Source organism: Mercenaria mercenaria, chromosome 1, assembly GCF_021730395.1.
Source record: "Mercenaria mercenaria strain notata chromosome 1, MADL_Memer_1, whole genome shotgun sequence".
NCBI lineage: Eukaryota > Metazoa > Mollusca > Bivalvia > Venerida > Veneridae > Mercenaria > Mercenaria mercenaria.
Genome location: NC_069361.1, coordinates 64,379,201 through 64,396,576, shown reverse-complemented (window position 1 = coordinate 64,396,576; position 17,376 = coordinate 64,379,201). Strand labels below are relative to the sequence as shown.

Sequence of the window (17,376 nt, the reverse complement as noted above, 5' to 3'; positions counted from 1 at the left end):
ATCTATCCAGTGAACAACTGATTCTACTTTTATGCAGTGGTTTAGAAAATAAGGAGTGGACATCAAATTAAGCTATTCCACCATTGATCTCCAAGTGTGAACTTGACCTTCAATGTAGTTACCTAGGTAATATCTGATTTTAGCCATATCATCACTGTGAACAGTCATGCGTAGTCCAATTAAACTATTTCTGAGACAAGCCTCTGGAAAGGAATTATGGACTGATATAATTGCCTGACGTCAATATAGTTCCCATATACTTTAAATCTTGGGGTATAACGACTGGAAGCTTAAGAGTCTGGAGGAGATTAAAGTAACTAAAGTCTCTGTTTTGTTTTTGTCCCACAAAATTTCATCTTTAATTCTACCATTTTTATCCCTCTCACCTCCCCACAGATGAATAACCTCCACTCACAATACGTTTAGTTTATACATAATTTATTTTAGGTCAATTGTGAAGGAAGTTCTAAAACCTATATTAATCACTCTCGACACCTCATTCCTGATGGAATCCATTGCCACGAGGGTATGAGAGAAGAGGCCAGTTTCCCTTTTAATGCTGAGCGCCAAGCAAGGGAGCTACTGGTACCATTTTTCACGTCTTTGGTAGGTTGCGGCCAGGGAAAGAACCCGTGACCTCCCGCACTCGAAGCGGACGCTCTACCACTAGGCTATCGAGGCGGTTATACATGTGATATTCATATGTGACCAATTCAACTACTGGGTAAGTAAATTGGTTTTAAATTAAAACAGCCTTAAGTATTCAGTATCAAAAAATTAATTCCAGTTTTCTAAGAATGGACAAGTTCATATTTGTTAATATATTAACATTTATTAACATACAACATGAGCAAAGGGCGGGTTTTATACATGTTTGGAATGCACACAAGGTCTGTAACAGACATGCCTTTATTGTTCATGCTATATGGTTAGGCCAAGTAACAATACCTTTTGAATTTAAACTAAGGCATTGATTAATGTTTATGGGGAAACAGAAACAGGGAAAATTATGTTCCACCGATCCCTCTCCTCTCCCACCTCCCCCAATCAACTTCAAGCATTTCAGATTTTACACTATTCTGTTTTTTGTTGTTTTTTTTTACATTAATCATCACTGAACCATGATATTAGTACTATAAATAATGCCTTTCAAATATTTCTTCCAAAAAAAAAACTACAAATGTGTCCATGGGACACAGATGCCCCCACTACATGACAAAGGACACAAATTTTATCCTAGGTCAGGGGCCATAACTCCTACAATACTGAATGAATCTGGACGTGAAACCCCAGGTGCACAACTGCAAATGCTGACCAAAATTCCTTTAAACTTTGGTGACTCTAGGTCAAATACTTTTGGAGCTACGTGCGACACAACATTAAACTGACTAATTTTTAATTAAGTCAGGGGCCATAACTCCAACATGACTGAATGAATCCGGACGCAAAACCCCAGGTGCACAACGGCACATGCTGACCAACATTCCTGTAAACTTTGGTGACTCTAGATCAAATACTTTTGGAGCTACGCGCGACACAACATTAAAATGATCAATTTTTAACTAAGTCAGGGGCTAAACTCCTACACGACTAAGTGAATCCGGACGCGAAACCCCAGGTGCACAACTACACATGCTGACCAACATTCTTGTAAACTTTGGTGACTCTAGGTCAAATACTTTTGGAGCTACGCACGACACAACATTAAAATGACCAATTTTTACAAAGTCAGGGGCCATAACTCCTATATGACTGAATGAATCCGGACGCGAAACCCCAGGTGCACAACTACACATGCTGACCAACATTCCTGTAAAGTTTTGTGACTCTAGGTCAAATACTTTTGGAGTTAGGCGCGACACAAAATTAAAATGACCAATTTTTACAAAGTCAGGGGCCATAACTCCTACATGACTGAATGAATCCCGATGCGAAACCTCAGGTGCACAACTACACATGCTGACCAACATACCTGTAAAGTTTTGTGACTCTACGTCAAATATTTTTGGAGCTACGCACGACACAACATTCTTAGAAGGACGGATGGACGGACAAGGGCAAATCTATATGCCCCTCCCCTCAAAAGTGAGGGCATGAAAAATGTACTAAAAAAGCAAGTATTTCCTATTTTAGAAATTCACAATATGACTGGTATTCTTATTACAATTCTATAATTTCACAATGACTTTTATTAAATTTAAAGTAGAACTATGTTATCCAACATCTTTACAGGCAGTATATAACAATACTTTGAGAAATGTAAGGAAAACTCTTTTGTCTTGAAAGAAAAGGTAGTTCAATATCAACATATCTAGTGTTCTTTGAAAAACTAATAATAATATTAAGTGGATGTCATTTATCAACATTGACAATTACACAAAACAAGCTCCACAAACTTTACACACACTATCTGTCAGTTGAAATGAATTTAAGTTCACTTTAGGGTTTCAAGCAAAATAATCGTTCAACAAGAAGGCCATGGTAGCCATTGATCGCTCACCTTAGATTCACAATTTAAAAAAGACAAACATTCTGACCAAGTATCATGATGATCACGCAGACAAATATTGCCTCTTTAGTGTTAACAGGGTCTGTCTATCACTTGACCTAGTGATGTAGTTTTTGACCTATAATTATAATCTAGTTTCAAAGCTGACCTATATTTCAAAGAGGGGCCTCCGTGGCCGAGTGGTTAAGGTCGCTGACTTCAAATCACTTGCCCCTCATTGATGTGGGTTCGAGCCTCACTCGGGGCGTTGAATTCTTCATGCGAGGAAGCCATCCAGCTGGCTTATGGAAGGTCGGTGGTTCTACCCGGGTGCCCGCTCATGATGAAATAATGCACGGAGGGGCACCTGGGGTCTTCCTCCACCATCAAAGCTGGAACATCGCCATATGACCTATAATTGTGTCGGTGCGACGTTAAACCCAACAAAATAAATAAATAAATATATTTCAAAGAGATAAAGATTCTGACAAAGTTTTCTGAAGATCAATTAAAAAATATGGCCTCTAAGGTGTCAACATGGTTTTTCTATAATTTAACCTAATGACCTAGTTATTGACTTGGACACCCCAGTTCTGAACATGACTTACATTTTACAGACAAACATTCTGACAAAGTATTAAGACCATTAAGGAGAAAATGTGGACTCTTAAGAGTAAAACAGTATTTTTCTATGATTTGACCTAGTGACCTAGCTAAAGACCTAAAGAAAATCCAGTTTTGAACTTAACATTAATTTCATAGAGACAAACAGACTGACAAAAGCATAATTATCATAATCAGAGAAAATGTGGCGTCTAGAATGTTAACAAGATAACTTAGGTTTTTCTATGATTTGAGTTAATGATCTAGTTTTTGATTTCAGGTAGTTTTGAACTTGATCTAGATTTCATAGGGTCTGTTCTGACAAAGTTTTATGAAGATAAGGTAGAAAATATGTGGCCTCTTAAGTGTTAACAAGGTTTTCCTATTAAAAGACCTAGTGACCTTGATTTTTACCGCAGATGATTCAGTAGCGAAGTCAGTCGAGATTTTATTGATGGTAACATTCTGACCAAGTTTCATTAAGATTAGGCAAAAATTGTGACCTCTTAGAGAGTTAACTGTCAAACTATTGACAACACACGACAAACAACAAAATGCAGACACAGAGTGATCCCAATAGCTCACCTTAACCACTTTATGCTCAGGTGAGCTAAAAAACTACAATACCATCCATCAACCCTAACCTTGCTTAAATTTTTGTATGACATAATGACTTAACAAACAATATTTCATTAATCTAATTGTACTATTATTTTGACAGGAGATGGTTTGGGTTAACCATTGTAAAATCATGTCATGCTACAAAAGGTCAGAAGATGCAGCAGACGTTGCAGCAGACAGTCACTTACAAGTTGACATTACTGTGTATTCAGCAGACAAGGAAACTGTGAATCTGAACAAGAAGTAAAAAAGAACAACACACTACAGACTGATGACTTCAATTAAACTTTATCAAATATTTTCCGTTCTCTAAAAAGCTATGTTTACAGAAGTTTACTCTGACCGCAAGTGCTATTTGTTTTTCGTTCCCACTAACACCTGACCAGAAAGAAAGCAAGACTAGCAACAAGAGCTCATAGATTATTATTTGGTCACTGTGCACTGGACGTTTGACGTACTAACCTCAAATCAATAATTATGGGTCTTTTACCAGTCGTAAGTGACCTCTGTATCAAATGTGGTCATAGACCAAAGCATTCTATAGTTATTTGGCAAAAATAGTTCTACTGTTCAGGGTCAATGTGACCTTGACCTTTAACCTACTGACCTCAAAATCAACAGGGGTCATCCTCTGGTGACGATCAACCTCCCTATTAAGTTTCGTGATCCTATGCCCAAGCATTCTCAAGTTATCATCCAGAAAAATTGTTCCGGTTCACTGTGACCTTGACCTTTGACCTACTATCAATAGGGTTCATCTGCTGGTCATGAACAACCTCCCAATTCAGTTTCATGATCCTAGACCCAAGCGTTATCAGGTTTTGCATGTTGAAACAAAATATTTTCCACAATTCTTTTTATCTTAGTACCAGGTTTCATGAAAAATTCTCTATCTTTTTCAAGTTACTGCAGGATCCACATTCTGTGACTGGCAGACAAAGAGATGAGTCGACAGAAATGAAATGATTTGCATATTTTCCATATTGCTATCTCTCTACGAACTAAATTTCATGAAGAATATCTTGCACTTCTTAAGTAATTGCATGATCTAATTTTGTTAAAACTGACTGATAGATGGACTGGGGACCAAAAAGTAAGTCCATTTTGGTGACACACCTGTAGGGGACTAATAACAACAGAGTAATCTTTGTGAACATGGTGAGTCACATAAATACAGATTGTTCAGTTCTGATCAGGTGCTAGTGGTCCTTTCATATAAATTAAATTAACTACAAAATTAACAGTTTTAAAGTATTTCAAGACATGCCTTAATATATAAAGAGCTATGACAAAAAAATAAAATACTTAACCTTCATTAAAACAAGTGACTGAGTATTGCAGTGCAATACAGAACTAAACTACCAGTGGAAAACTTAAAAGTGTTTGTCCCTTGTGGTTGTTAGTCAACCACACTGGAATTGTATACAGGGAAACTGGAGCATTTGTGGACTGACCTATCAAATCTGCTCTAAAAGCTTTAAAAGTCCACCACTGAGTCAAGTAGGGCCATAAACTAGGTCAGCAGGTCATGTTTTAGAAAGGTATTGCTAATGCTGGAGGTTTAAAACTAGGTTACGAGTCTAATCATGGGGAACATTAACTGTGTAGGAATACAAAATACAACAAGCAACACATCATCTGGTTATGGGGAGCATGTGTGCGAGTGTATAAAAAAATCCTTCAAGGCATTTAGAAGCTAAGGAACAAAAACTATTTTTACTTGAATTTCAATAATGACTCTAGGCCCCAAGCATGGGTCATGTATGCGACATATTGTCTGGTCATGAGGAACATTTGCTTGTAGTTGTATGAAAATCCTTCAGTACATATAAAGTTATGGAGTGGAAACAAATCTTGACCTTAATCAGTGACCTTGACCTTTAAACCGACAAGCATAGTCTCATCATGGGGAAGGTTTGTGTGTAGCACTAAGATAATCACTCAATGCATATAAAAGTTATGGAGCTAAAACAATTTTTACTTGACCTTCAATAGGACAAGTCATGTACGTGCATAATCTACATACTGCCCTCTATTAACATACAGTACGTTCCACTTAATTGCATATCGGTTAATTGCATATCCCGGATATTCCCATACAAACTTGAAGCACCGATCGATCCCTATATAATTACCTTTAAAGTTTTTCGCATAATTGCATTGAATTTTTAATCCGTCCCGCTTAATTGCATAAAACATTTGGCTAAAAGTCCACTAATTTGGTCGCAAACAGCGATAAAAATGATCAAAAGATGCCGAAAATTTACTGTGAATTACTCTAGCCGATCAGCTGTTTCACTTCGCCTAGGTGACAATCGGTGCGTGACAAATTCGTCAGCGTGTGAATCACTCGGGTAAATTGGTAATTTAAATACGGTAAGTATGTACAGGTGACGTATTGTTACACTTTTATCGATCTGCACGAGAATTTAAGACCTTTTGTTGTACGTTTTTGCGGAATGAATGTCGGGTAACATCCCCAACCCACCCGCGTTGAAAGCGAAAAAAAAAACCTTTACGATTATCGGTAATTATTCTGTTGATAAACAATGTAATTGGCCTTGTTTTCATCATCAATTTACACCCCTTCAAAGAGCTAAAAGAAGTTTGTTGGTATCATGACATTAGAAGTGGAGATCAAAGCTGTATAATTTCCCCGAGATTTTCGTGGCATTACGTCATGTTTTCGCGCCATGTTGCACATCACTGTTTGATCGTACCCCCTCGGTTCTTAAGTGCTGAGAAGTAGATCTAGTGTTGTAACAATCAATAAAAAGCTTCTTTTTAATTTGTTAAAGCGAATGTGCAATATCCGTATAAACTGACAGGAAAACGTGTCAAACTATAATAGCGGATTTCTTACCCCTGTGACCTTTTTTGCCCTCGAGGAAATTACAAAATGGTTTGAGAAGAATATCTTATTATAAAGTGTCGTGTCAAAAAATACATGAACATGTACAAAGATTCATTCAAAACTTATCAAAAATACGCAAAAACATTATTGTTTTTGTTTTTAACCGCATTTTCTATGTACGTTCACGAGGTCGCGTAACAGAAATCTGTGCAAAAATCGTTTTACTTCATATTTTTAAATTGCTGCTGCCTTTTCATTATTTAAGATTTTTCTATTCTGTTTTTTGTACTTTCTGGTCAAAAGTCTGAATTTTATGTCCATAGTTTGTACCATCTATTTACTTTTATAAAGTAATAAGTATTTAGGATCGCGCTGTTTGAAATTTTGCAAGTAATTTTATGAAAATTCGACCGTTTTTATAGAATTTTGCCAACATTTCTGTTAAAACCTTTTTTAAATCGTTATAGAATTCAAACTATATTACTTCTCAATCGGTGTTGAAAATCTGAAGCGATAAAATAAAAAAATGAATGCGTGACACGCGTTTTTTGTATACGTGTCGATGAACAAAAGTAACGGCGTTGTAAGTTGGGCATTACGATAGGTCGCACGTGCTCGTGGAATGGAAAATTACCGGCATGGTGTTTTGATATCTGTACGATTTGCGGGTAAATTCCAGTCAGTGGTAAATAAAAAATATTGTCGTTTACAGCTTTATTTGTTTAAAACATACACAGGTATGATTAATCACTCCATTAGTGACACATTTTCTAATTAATGTTGCCGTATTGATTCAAAGTAATAACCATTGCTTCTAGAGCAGCCGGAGCATACCGAAACAGATGCCATATACGTATATTCGGATAAACGAATAGCCCGGTTATTCGCATATTTTGCTTTGACAAATTGGGTATGCAAATAAGCGGACTCTACTGTACCAAGTTTTATGAACCTAGCTTGAATACTTTTTGAATAATTGCAGGATCCAGATTTGTGGATGGATGGAGGGCATTCCCTACAATCCCCTCAGGTGTTCCACTGGTAGACTAATAAGCACTCTCAAACTTTTTGACTATTGCAGTTTACTGTTAGTGACCATCTCCAAACCAGGAGGCCTAGAAATAATTGTTATAAAAGCGGCCTCTTCAAAATGAAGATATTGGCCTTTTTGCAGCTCATCTTCAAACAAGAGATGTCTGTTGACTGCGTGCTCGACTATTCGAAGAATGGATGCAAGTATGGGGGTAAAATATTACCACAGAATTCCAGACAAAAAGAGGAAAAATAAAAGAGGAAAAACAGATAAGACAATGTACCTGTATTTGTGGAACCGGGTAAGTATTGAACTATATGGCAATGTGTAACCATGATGGTAAGCAAGTGTTCAAAGTTTCAAAGCCACATATCAAACAGTTTAGACAAAATATGGAATGATATGCAAAACTTAACTAAGTTCTATGTCAAAAAAGGGCCATAACGGAGCTAAAGTCCTTGTCCAAGTTATGTAGTCTCGCCTACTTATGTAGACTTCAATGGTTAACAAAAAGTCAAAGTTTCAAAGCCATATGACAAACAGGTTAGACAAAATATGGACTGGTACTAAGTCACCAACTTTTCACCAGCCAGCCAGCCAGCCAGACGGATGGCAACCTGTATTAAACTGTTTAATCCCTTGTGAAGTTCAAGTGCAGTGGTGAAAACATTTGGCCATGATGACAAGTAAAATACTTATTACTTAAGATATACTGTAGAAAATGAATATTTCTACTTTCAGAATCTATGATATTTAATGTTAGTAGCCTAAAGTGCTAGTCACTTCAACAGGGCTGTGCTCGAGTGTTCTAATTGTGCATATGACAAAAAGGATCTACTGATCTACAGAGCATGTAAATGAATTCTCTGAAACCAAGGTTAAAAATCTCAGATTGAAAACCAGTCAAAGAAATCTGCTTTGCCATTGGTCCATTTCAAAAATGAAGTCACAGACAGCCAATCAGATACTACAGATTTGAGACTGGTCTCCAAACTCAGGTTGATGACCTTTGGCCCAAAGCTACCATCAAACCCATGACCTGTTCCAATATGCTTTGTTTAGAACATTTAGTATGTGTATTGAAGTCTACAAAACACTACAGATGAGAAAAAGTTAGTATTCACTCACGCTCACCTGAGGATTTCCCTTGGCCAAATTTTGTATTTTACACCACGTCTCTTCTCGTGATTTCATTTTTTCTTTCTCTCTGAAATAATACGAAATAACAGAATTAATAGTCAAGATTTCGTGTTCCTTATATAGAAATATGAGACATGAAAGTCACTTGTGGCAATATTCTCGCGAGGATAATAAAAAGAGATTAATAATTATGCTTTATCAAAATCTGAGATGAAAGTTTAACAATTTTCAGCTGCAGGAAGATTAATCAATGTGGCTTACTCCTACCATATCAGAAATTGTACATACAGGAACTATAAGATCAATAATATCAGTTAAATGTTTGTCAGCAGTTTACTGAAATATACTAGTAGATTATATTTTGATAAACACACAATTTTCTGTGATATTATTTGCCTAAGGATGTTATTATTATTTAATTGACAATTTCCAACACATACATTGTAACACTGTGGCAACTGGGCAAGACATAAGACATTGTATGTGTGAAATTTAGTTGAAAAGAACAAAATTTATTTGCTATACATATAAGACTCAACACCCTTTCATATGAAAAAGATGAAATAATTAATTTTTGTGTAGGACGTATTTTCATGAATTTTGCGGTTATGCAAAATCGAAGGTTCTGGCGAAAATGATGAAATTTCTAGCCCAAAAAACGAAATGATTGCACAGTGTATGACAGTACTCACTTTTGTCGTTCAGTTTTATACTGCTGTGTGCAGTCATCAAACAATTTCTGATTCATCTCCATGAACAGCTTTAAGGCATTGTATATCAACCCATGTATCGTTCTGAAATAAACATACATGATCAGAAAATTTTACATTTTAGACTAAAAAAATAATCACTAGTTACATAAAGCATAGCAAAACTAAGAAGGCACTGTTGACATTGAAGATGAAACAGTTATTTTCAGTGAATCCTTAATATGTGTCTTAAGCACAATCAGTACTTCGTGATATCTATTCAACCCTTAGCCTGCTGGCGACAAATGATTCTGCCTTTGCAACCAGTGCAGACCAAGATCAGCCTGCACATCCGTGCAGTCTGATTTTGGTCTACCCTGTTGTTATTCAGTCAGAAAATTTTCACTGAACACTCCTTCGAATAATAAATGGTACTGCCAAAATTGAATGATGGACCGGTCCATTTTAGAAATTAAGTGGGGTTAAGGTTAATTATCAAGGTGGCATGATACTGATGAAAGTACATCTATTCCAATGTAAGAACACTTATTTTACAAGAATTGCATACAGTCAAACTTGTGTTATGCAGATAGCCACAGCAGCAACAAAATTGCCTGAAGGTGGCTGTTTAAGGTAAATTGCGAATAGAAGAAAATGACAATTTGGGGAGTTAGCTGACTGGCTGCTTCAGACAAGTGGCAGCTTCAGAGGTGTCCACTAAGACAGGTTAAACTGTATTATATTCTGCAGTAAACAAGTTTCAAGCCAATTTATTTACTTTATTATTAAAAACTCTTTAAGCATTTCTAAATTAACTAAAACGGGACAATAACACTGATTTCACTGAAAATGGAATTTAAATATGACATGAATTACGTCAAAGGATCATGAAAGAAGAGCAATACAGCAACTTTTACTTTATTTAAATAAATACAATACAACATCAGTTATTAAGAGTTTAAAAGTTTAAGTCTAATAAACATGCAAAACATTTTTTTTAGATGATGCTTCCATTAAAACAAGAGGATTAAATGTTACATTGAGACATGACATAAATTATCATGCAAGCTAACAGTTTTTTTAAGGTTATATGGTGACTTTCCCAGCTTTTTTATGACATCGTAGTAATACCCCCAAATTCCCTTTTGGGTATTGATTCAGACAATGGCAGCCACCTGAGTAGAACCAAGACCTTCCATTAGCCGGCTGGATGGCTTCCTCTCATCAAGAATTTAACTCCACAAGCAAGGTTTTAAACCTATATTGGCACAGAAAGTGACTCAAAGTCAGTGATTTTAACCAGTTGGCCACAAAAACCCCCAACAGATCTTTGACTGGTTCCTAGTGAGAGAATAAACTTTTTATTCAGTTCTATAGATAATTGCCAAATACTGCTCATCAAAAGGCTTAAATTAGGACTAAACCATGCAAGGCCCTTCTAAAACAGTTCTTCAGCTAAAAAAAAATGACTACATCAACAAGAGGGCCATGAAGGCCCTGTATCGCTCACCTGACCTATTGACGTAAAGATCATCAAGATTAACATTCTGACCAGGTTTCATTAAGATATGGTCATAAATGTGGCCTCTAGAGTGTTAACTAGCTTTTCCTTTGATTTGACCTGGTGACCTAGTTTTTGACCCCACATGACCCAGATTCGACCTAAAGATCATCAAGATTAACATTCTGAATAAGTTTCATGAAAATACAGTCATAAATGTGGCCTCTAGAGTGTTAACAAACTTTTCCTTTGATTTGACCTGGTGACCTAGTTTTTGACCACATTTGACCCGGATATGTACTTGACCTACAGATCATCAAGATCAACATTCTGACCAAGTTTCATTAAGATATGGTCATAAATGTGGCCTCTACAGTGGTAACTAGCTTTTCCTTTGATTTGACCTGGTGACCTAGTTTTTTATCCTACATGACCCATATTCAAACTGGACATTGAGACCATCAAGATTAACATTCTGACCAAGTTTCATTAAGATTAGGTCAAAATTGTGACCTCTAGAGTGTTAACAAGCTTTTTCTTTGATTTGACCTGGTGACCTAGTTTTTGACCCCAGACGACCTAATGTCAAAGGTTTGTTTTTCTGTTACCCGTAGAGCTGTAAGTAACAAGGCAGTCTGAAAGACAGCTATGTCCCCCGCCGCTGTTATGGATAGTGAAAGGGTTGATGGTACTGGGTGGAAGCATTGACGTTGTTAAGTATATTTTATAGTCCATGTATGACAACGTCAATGCCTAAAGTTGTGACCTTGACCTTGAGCCTGCATGGCTGACTCATGGGTTTTGCTAACCATCTCAATAAGGTGAACACATGAACAAAGTTTCAAGAAAATCCTTCAAGTGGCTTAGCAGAAAAGGAGGAGACAGGAAGTTGAAGGCTCAAGCATTTGAGTTGTGACCCAGACCTTGAACTGGCATGGGTGAATTTTGAGTTCTGCACATCATCTTGATAAGGGGAATATTACAGCCCAATCATATTAAAATCTTTCAAGGGGTTTAGGATACAGAGCAGACACAAAATGGAAGACTCAAACCTTTGACCTTGAGTTGTAACCTAAGTTACCTTGACCTTGAGCCAACATGGCTGACTCATGAGTTCTGCAAATCGTCTTAATGAGGTGACCATTTGAACCAAATTTTCATGAAAATCCTTCAAGTGGTTTAGGAGAACAGAGCGGACACAAAATGGAAGGTCTTTGATCTTGAGTTGTGACCTTGACCTTGAGCTGACATGGCTGACTCATGAGTTCTGCATATCGTCTTGGTGAGGTGATCATTTGACTTAAGTTTCATGAAAATCCTTCAAGGGGTTTAGGAAATACAGAGCAGACACAAAATGGAAGGCTCAAACCTTTCACCTTTAGTTGTGACCTTGACCTTGGGCTGACATGGCTGACTCATGAGTTCTGCACATCTTCTTGGTGAGGTGATCATTTGACCCAAGTTTCATGAATATCCTTCAAGGGGTTTAAGTTATATGGATTGGACACAAATGGACGGACGGAAGGACGGACGAATGGAGACCATTCCTATTACCCCCCACCACAATTGTTACCCTTAGACATAACACCTTTCAATGTAGGTTATCGCTGTGGTATTTAGAACAGGTCTGACTATACCCAAGAAATACTTTTGACTATGTGGCACTTAATACATATACACTTTCAATTCCTAGCAACATCAACTTTTTATACGATACAAAGTTCAGTTTAATTTTTAATTAAACAAGAACAAATATGCCTTTTTGTCAAGAATTATTCTCATTTAACGGAAATGAACTATTTAATCAGCACATTTTGAGAAGTTTTGCAAATAATTAGATTGTTTTCTCCAAATATTTCTAATAGGCTTACTTGTTCCAATGCTCTTTGGTTTTATACAATGCTGGGAAAGTGATGGGCAAAATTGTCGCCGCATTGTCGCTGATAAGGCTCAAAATATACTCATTGTTCCAAAAATAAAGGGCCCGCTCAGCAACCTAAATAACAAAAACAAAACATCTAAACACAAATAAAAAATAAAAGCACTGTGAAGAAATGGTTACTTCAGTACTTCACTCAATTTAACAGCACTCAAATTATTTACAGTAAAACCTTGTTATAAACAAGAATCTCTTTTCACAAGGCCTCTTCAATGAAACCACTCAGTCAAGCTGCTTTCCTTAAAATGGGCAACATGCTGATGAAGATGTACAGAAATTTTTTCTAAACTTTTCACTGTTGGGGATAAACATTAAACAGTTCATGAAGATAAGATATTTTACCCAGAATTTAAAATATACAAATGTATCATCCAAATGTGATTTAAGTAAAGACTTTGACAGATGTCAGTAAGAAAATACTGCACTATCAATAGTAATAACTTTTTGCCTCTTTCACAAACAACAAAAACCTTTTTAATAGCTCTTTCCTCTCAGCATTTTACCTGTGGTTTTACTGTAAACAAACAAAACATCAACAAATTTCATACAGGGTCGAAGGCTCTAAAACGTAGTTTGAGACCAGTCTAAAATCTCAAGCATTTGATTGGTTGATCCTGATTTTAAAATTGACCAATGCAGCACTCTTGAGTCAAGTCTCAAAACTTTGTTTTATAACCTTAAAGTCAAAGTTCCCTCATGCATAAAACAAAACAAAATGCACTTTTCTTCAAGACGAAAGGAGAAAAGAAATCACTGAAATCACTCATTTTTTTTACCTTACTTTTCCAGCTTGCCACTGCCTCATTTCAAAAATCCTTCATGCTATTATATAATGTAAATAAAATCATAAAAAAATCAATGAACATACATTCACATTAATTAATATCAAAAAGTCCTTGTAAACTTACAGACCAAAAAAAAAAAAATTATATAATTATATAAAATGGAAGATATTGTGAAACTGCACTTAATCACACATACTGCCATCCGTATCCTGAAAACATTTCCTGATTTATTTTACTACAAAATGCCTCTTTGCATAATCTTTACCTTACATCTTTGCAAAATATCAGATTTTCTGTCTGCAATAATCATCAGTTTCTAAAATTTACGAAATAACCTGCAAAGACATGTAGCTGATTTAAGAAGAAACCATGTGTTAATCTATTAAACTTCTCAGGGATACAGGAACTTCTTTTGATACAGTGTACACGTCATAAAATTAAAATCTGACGCTCGAGTTCAGTTTCACAATTTTCACATAAAACTTCCAAGATAAACTGTAAAAACTGTTACATGCTTCCAAATCTGCGAGCAAAAACAAGGGCTCAAATCTTACTTGTTCCAATGATGTTTTGTTTTATACAATGAGGGAAACATTAGAGGTAGTACACAATGAACATTCTCACTTAGCAAACTGAGAATATATTCATTGTTCCAGTAATACAATGCTCTCTCAGCTACCTGTAAATATACAACGACGGAAACATAAGAGATACTAAGAAATCAGTTAATCAGATGAAACGGTGGTTTTGTCCGAAATGGTTATTTCAATGGGAATTTGAATTTACAGAATTCAGATTTTGAAGATAAACTGAACAGAAATTTTATTTGTTTGTAGAGAGTTACTTTTGTGGATTGACACAGCCACGAAATCCACAAAAATTGTTTTATGTATATTAATGTCTTCACAAAATTGCACAAAGAACATTCTCAAATTGACAATCTCAATGATCAAAAGTTAATGACGTTCACGAACAGTATATTCATTTAGTAGCTTTTACTTGATTTATGCTAGAATAGCGCTATCGCATATTCGTTTAGTGTCGGAACAACTTCAGAATCCCTTGAGACTCTGCAGGTGTTAAAACACGAAAAAACATGCGTTACCCCTACAATAAAGGTTGGGAATCAGGGCTTGGCTTACATCAGAGAAGAGGGCCATAGTGGCCATTAGTCATCCGTTTCCAAGAAAGCTATATACATACTAAGTTTGGTCACAATATCCCATAGCAAAAATGAACCTTGAAATGCCATTAAATTTGCAAAGAAATACTCTATATATAAAATATTGTGTAAGTACGGAGGGCCATAACTTGTGTTCCTGCAGCAATTTCACTGATTCTAGCAGGGCCACATTTCCCATTAATAGTTAACATTATGACCATGTTTTATGGATGGACTGACAGATGGGCGGACAATGCCAAAACTATATCATTCTGCTATTACCCAGGAATAACTAGAGCTATCGCTAAAGGTGATGAATGTACCCCCTCGCATGCACTGACACAGTACATTGCAATTTGATGCACACAAGACTGCATAATTATGTGGACTTTATGTATATAGACTGTATGTATACAGTATAGTAACAAAAAACAAAGTGCCATAACTATGCAGAATATTTATCTAAAAGAACGTAACATGCACCATGCACAACTAGGGTTGGCACTGATCACTTGTGTGAAGTTTCATTAAGTTTGTGTGCAAGGGTTTGAAAGATTAGGCGCGCACAAGATTGCATATGCAGACTGTATGTACATAGTATGTTAACAAGAAACAAAATCCCAAAACTCTGCAATTTTTGTTGTTAAAAGAACGTGACATGCCCGATGCACAACTAATGTTGTTACTGATCACTTGTGTGAAGTTTCATTAAACTGTGTCAAGGGGATGAGGAGAGATGGTGCGCACAAGATTGTGTCTATGTATATAGTATAGTAAAAAAAAACAAAGTCCTGTAACTCTGCAAAAAAAATTCTCAAAGAACCAAACATGCCCCATGCAAAACTACTATTGTTACTGATCATTTGTGTGAAGTTTCATTAAATTGTGTCTAGGGGATCAGGAGAGATGGTGTGCACAACATTGTGTCTATGTATATAGTATAGTAACAAAAAACAAAGTCCCATAACTCTGCAATTATTTTTTCGGAAAGAACCTAACATGCCCCATGCACAACTACTGTTGTTACTGATCACTTGTGTGAAGTTTTATTAAATTGTGTCAAGGGGATGAGGAGAGATGGTGCGCACAAAATTGTGTCTACGGACAGACAGACAACCTGAAACCAGTATACGCCCCCTTACAACTTTGTTGTCGGGGGGTACAAAAACAAAAGGGCCATGATGGCTCTAGATCACTAACCTGCGTGAACAATTTTGGTAGAGTGTCACAAATGGAAAATACATGTGAAAATATTTCAAAATAGGACTATTGTTTTCTGACAAGAATATTTTTTGAAGTATCTATTATGTGCATATAGAAAATACTGTATCTACACATGAAGTAGTCATTAACATTTTTGGTGACCATGTTTTCAACAAACTTGAACTAGAGCTGTCACAGGAGTGACGAATTATACCCCCACAAGCCTTTCATGAGTTATTGTCCAGAAACCATGAAAACCAATGGACCGAGCGACAGACAAGCTCACTCCTATATACACCTCCCCCCCTCCCCCCCACCCCCACAACTTCGTTTTGTGGGAGTTTAATAATTTTAACAAGTTTGGTAAAGGGTCACTGGAGAAACATTTCTGTGATATTATTTAAAGTAAATTTCATGGAGACAAATATTCTAACCATGTAAATGTTGTAGACAATTTACCAAGTGTTTTTTTTTCAATGATTTCATCTAGTGACCAAGTTTTTCACCCAAGAGATAAAGTTACATATTTATCCTAGATTTTAAACAGGCAAACATTCTTAACAAGTATTACAGTGATCAGGAAGAAGATGTGGTTCTATGCATACCTGAAAATGTGGACTTGAAACACACTTGGCTAGCTGCTTAAACAATGGAACCATCACCTTGGTGAACTCGGCAGGTTCTATCACATCTAATATTTCCTCTAATTCATTGAGAAACATCACCTGTTTAATGGAATGAACAAACTTAAAATGTGTCCGCTTCATTTACCTCCTTACTTTTTTAGAAAGAAAGAACTCTTTTTACTAAAACTGCTCTGAACTAGACAGCTACATTCAAATCTGATAAACCTGCATTATAAAGGCAGGGCTCGAGATAAGATGCGTAATAGCGTAAATTACGCTTTGAAATAATGCATATACGCACATAAAATTACAGAAATGCATGCAATGACTTCTTATTAGCGTAAACAAAATCTGAATTGTCTGGATGCTTTACATCACAGAGCACGATCGGCATTCATTCTGCCACATTGAACGTACACAGGCATTGAATGGTACTCTATAAACCTATGTTAAACTATATAATACACTTAATGCGTGCGCAAATCAAATTGTTAGGAATTAATATTGATGGTAAGGTAGTGTATTTTAAAGCAGTGTCGATTTAAAATATCAACTTCCGGTGTGGAGTAAAGAACAACATGTTTCTTTCTAAAAATGTATGTAGTGAACAAACGTGCTACGCATTCTTTTAACCAACAATAAATGATTCCCAAAACATGGTTAAGGTATATTGAATAATCTATTGGATTAGGCAGTGAGTGTGAAACCAAAGCAAGTCAATGGAGAACAAGT

The 17,376-nt window shown here is 36.2% G+C and overlaps 1 protein-coding gene across 3 annotated transcripts in view; it reads right to left on the bottom strand.

Annotated features, from left to right (window-relative positions):
* The window catches only part of LOC123535807 (serine/threonine-protein phosphatase 2A 56 kDa regulatory subunit gamma isoform-like), a 72,974-nt gene that overhangs the window by 14,619 nt on the left and 40,979 nt on the right, over positions 1-17,376 (bottom strand). For 2 of the 3 annotated variants that reach the window (XM_045318560.2, XM_045318567.2), the window contains exons 11-14: positions 16,624-16,743; positions 12,801-12,925; positions 9,432-9,533; positions 8,728-8,806 (exon numbers count right to left, since the gene is read on the bottom strand). In XM_045318560.2, coding sequence (XP_045174495.1) covers positions 8,728-8,806; positions 9,432-9,533; positions 12,801-12,925; positions 16,624-16,743 — 426 coding nt within the window. The remainder of the gene's footprint in view (positions 1-8,727; positions 8,807-9,431; positions 9,534-12,800; positions 12,926-16,623; positions 16,744-17,376) is intronic. The other variant, XM_045318575.2, reaches the window with a different exon arrangement.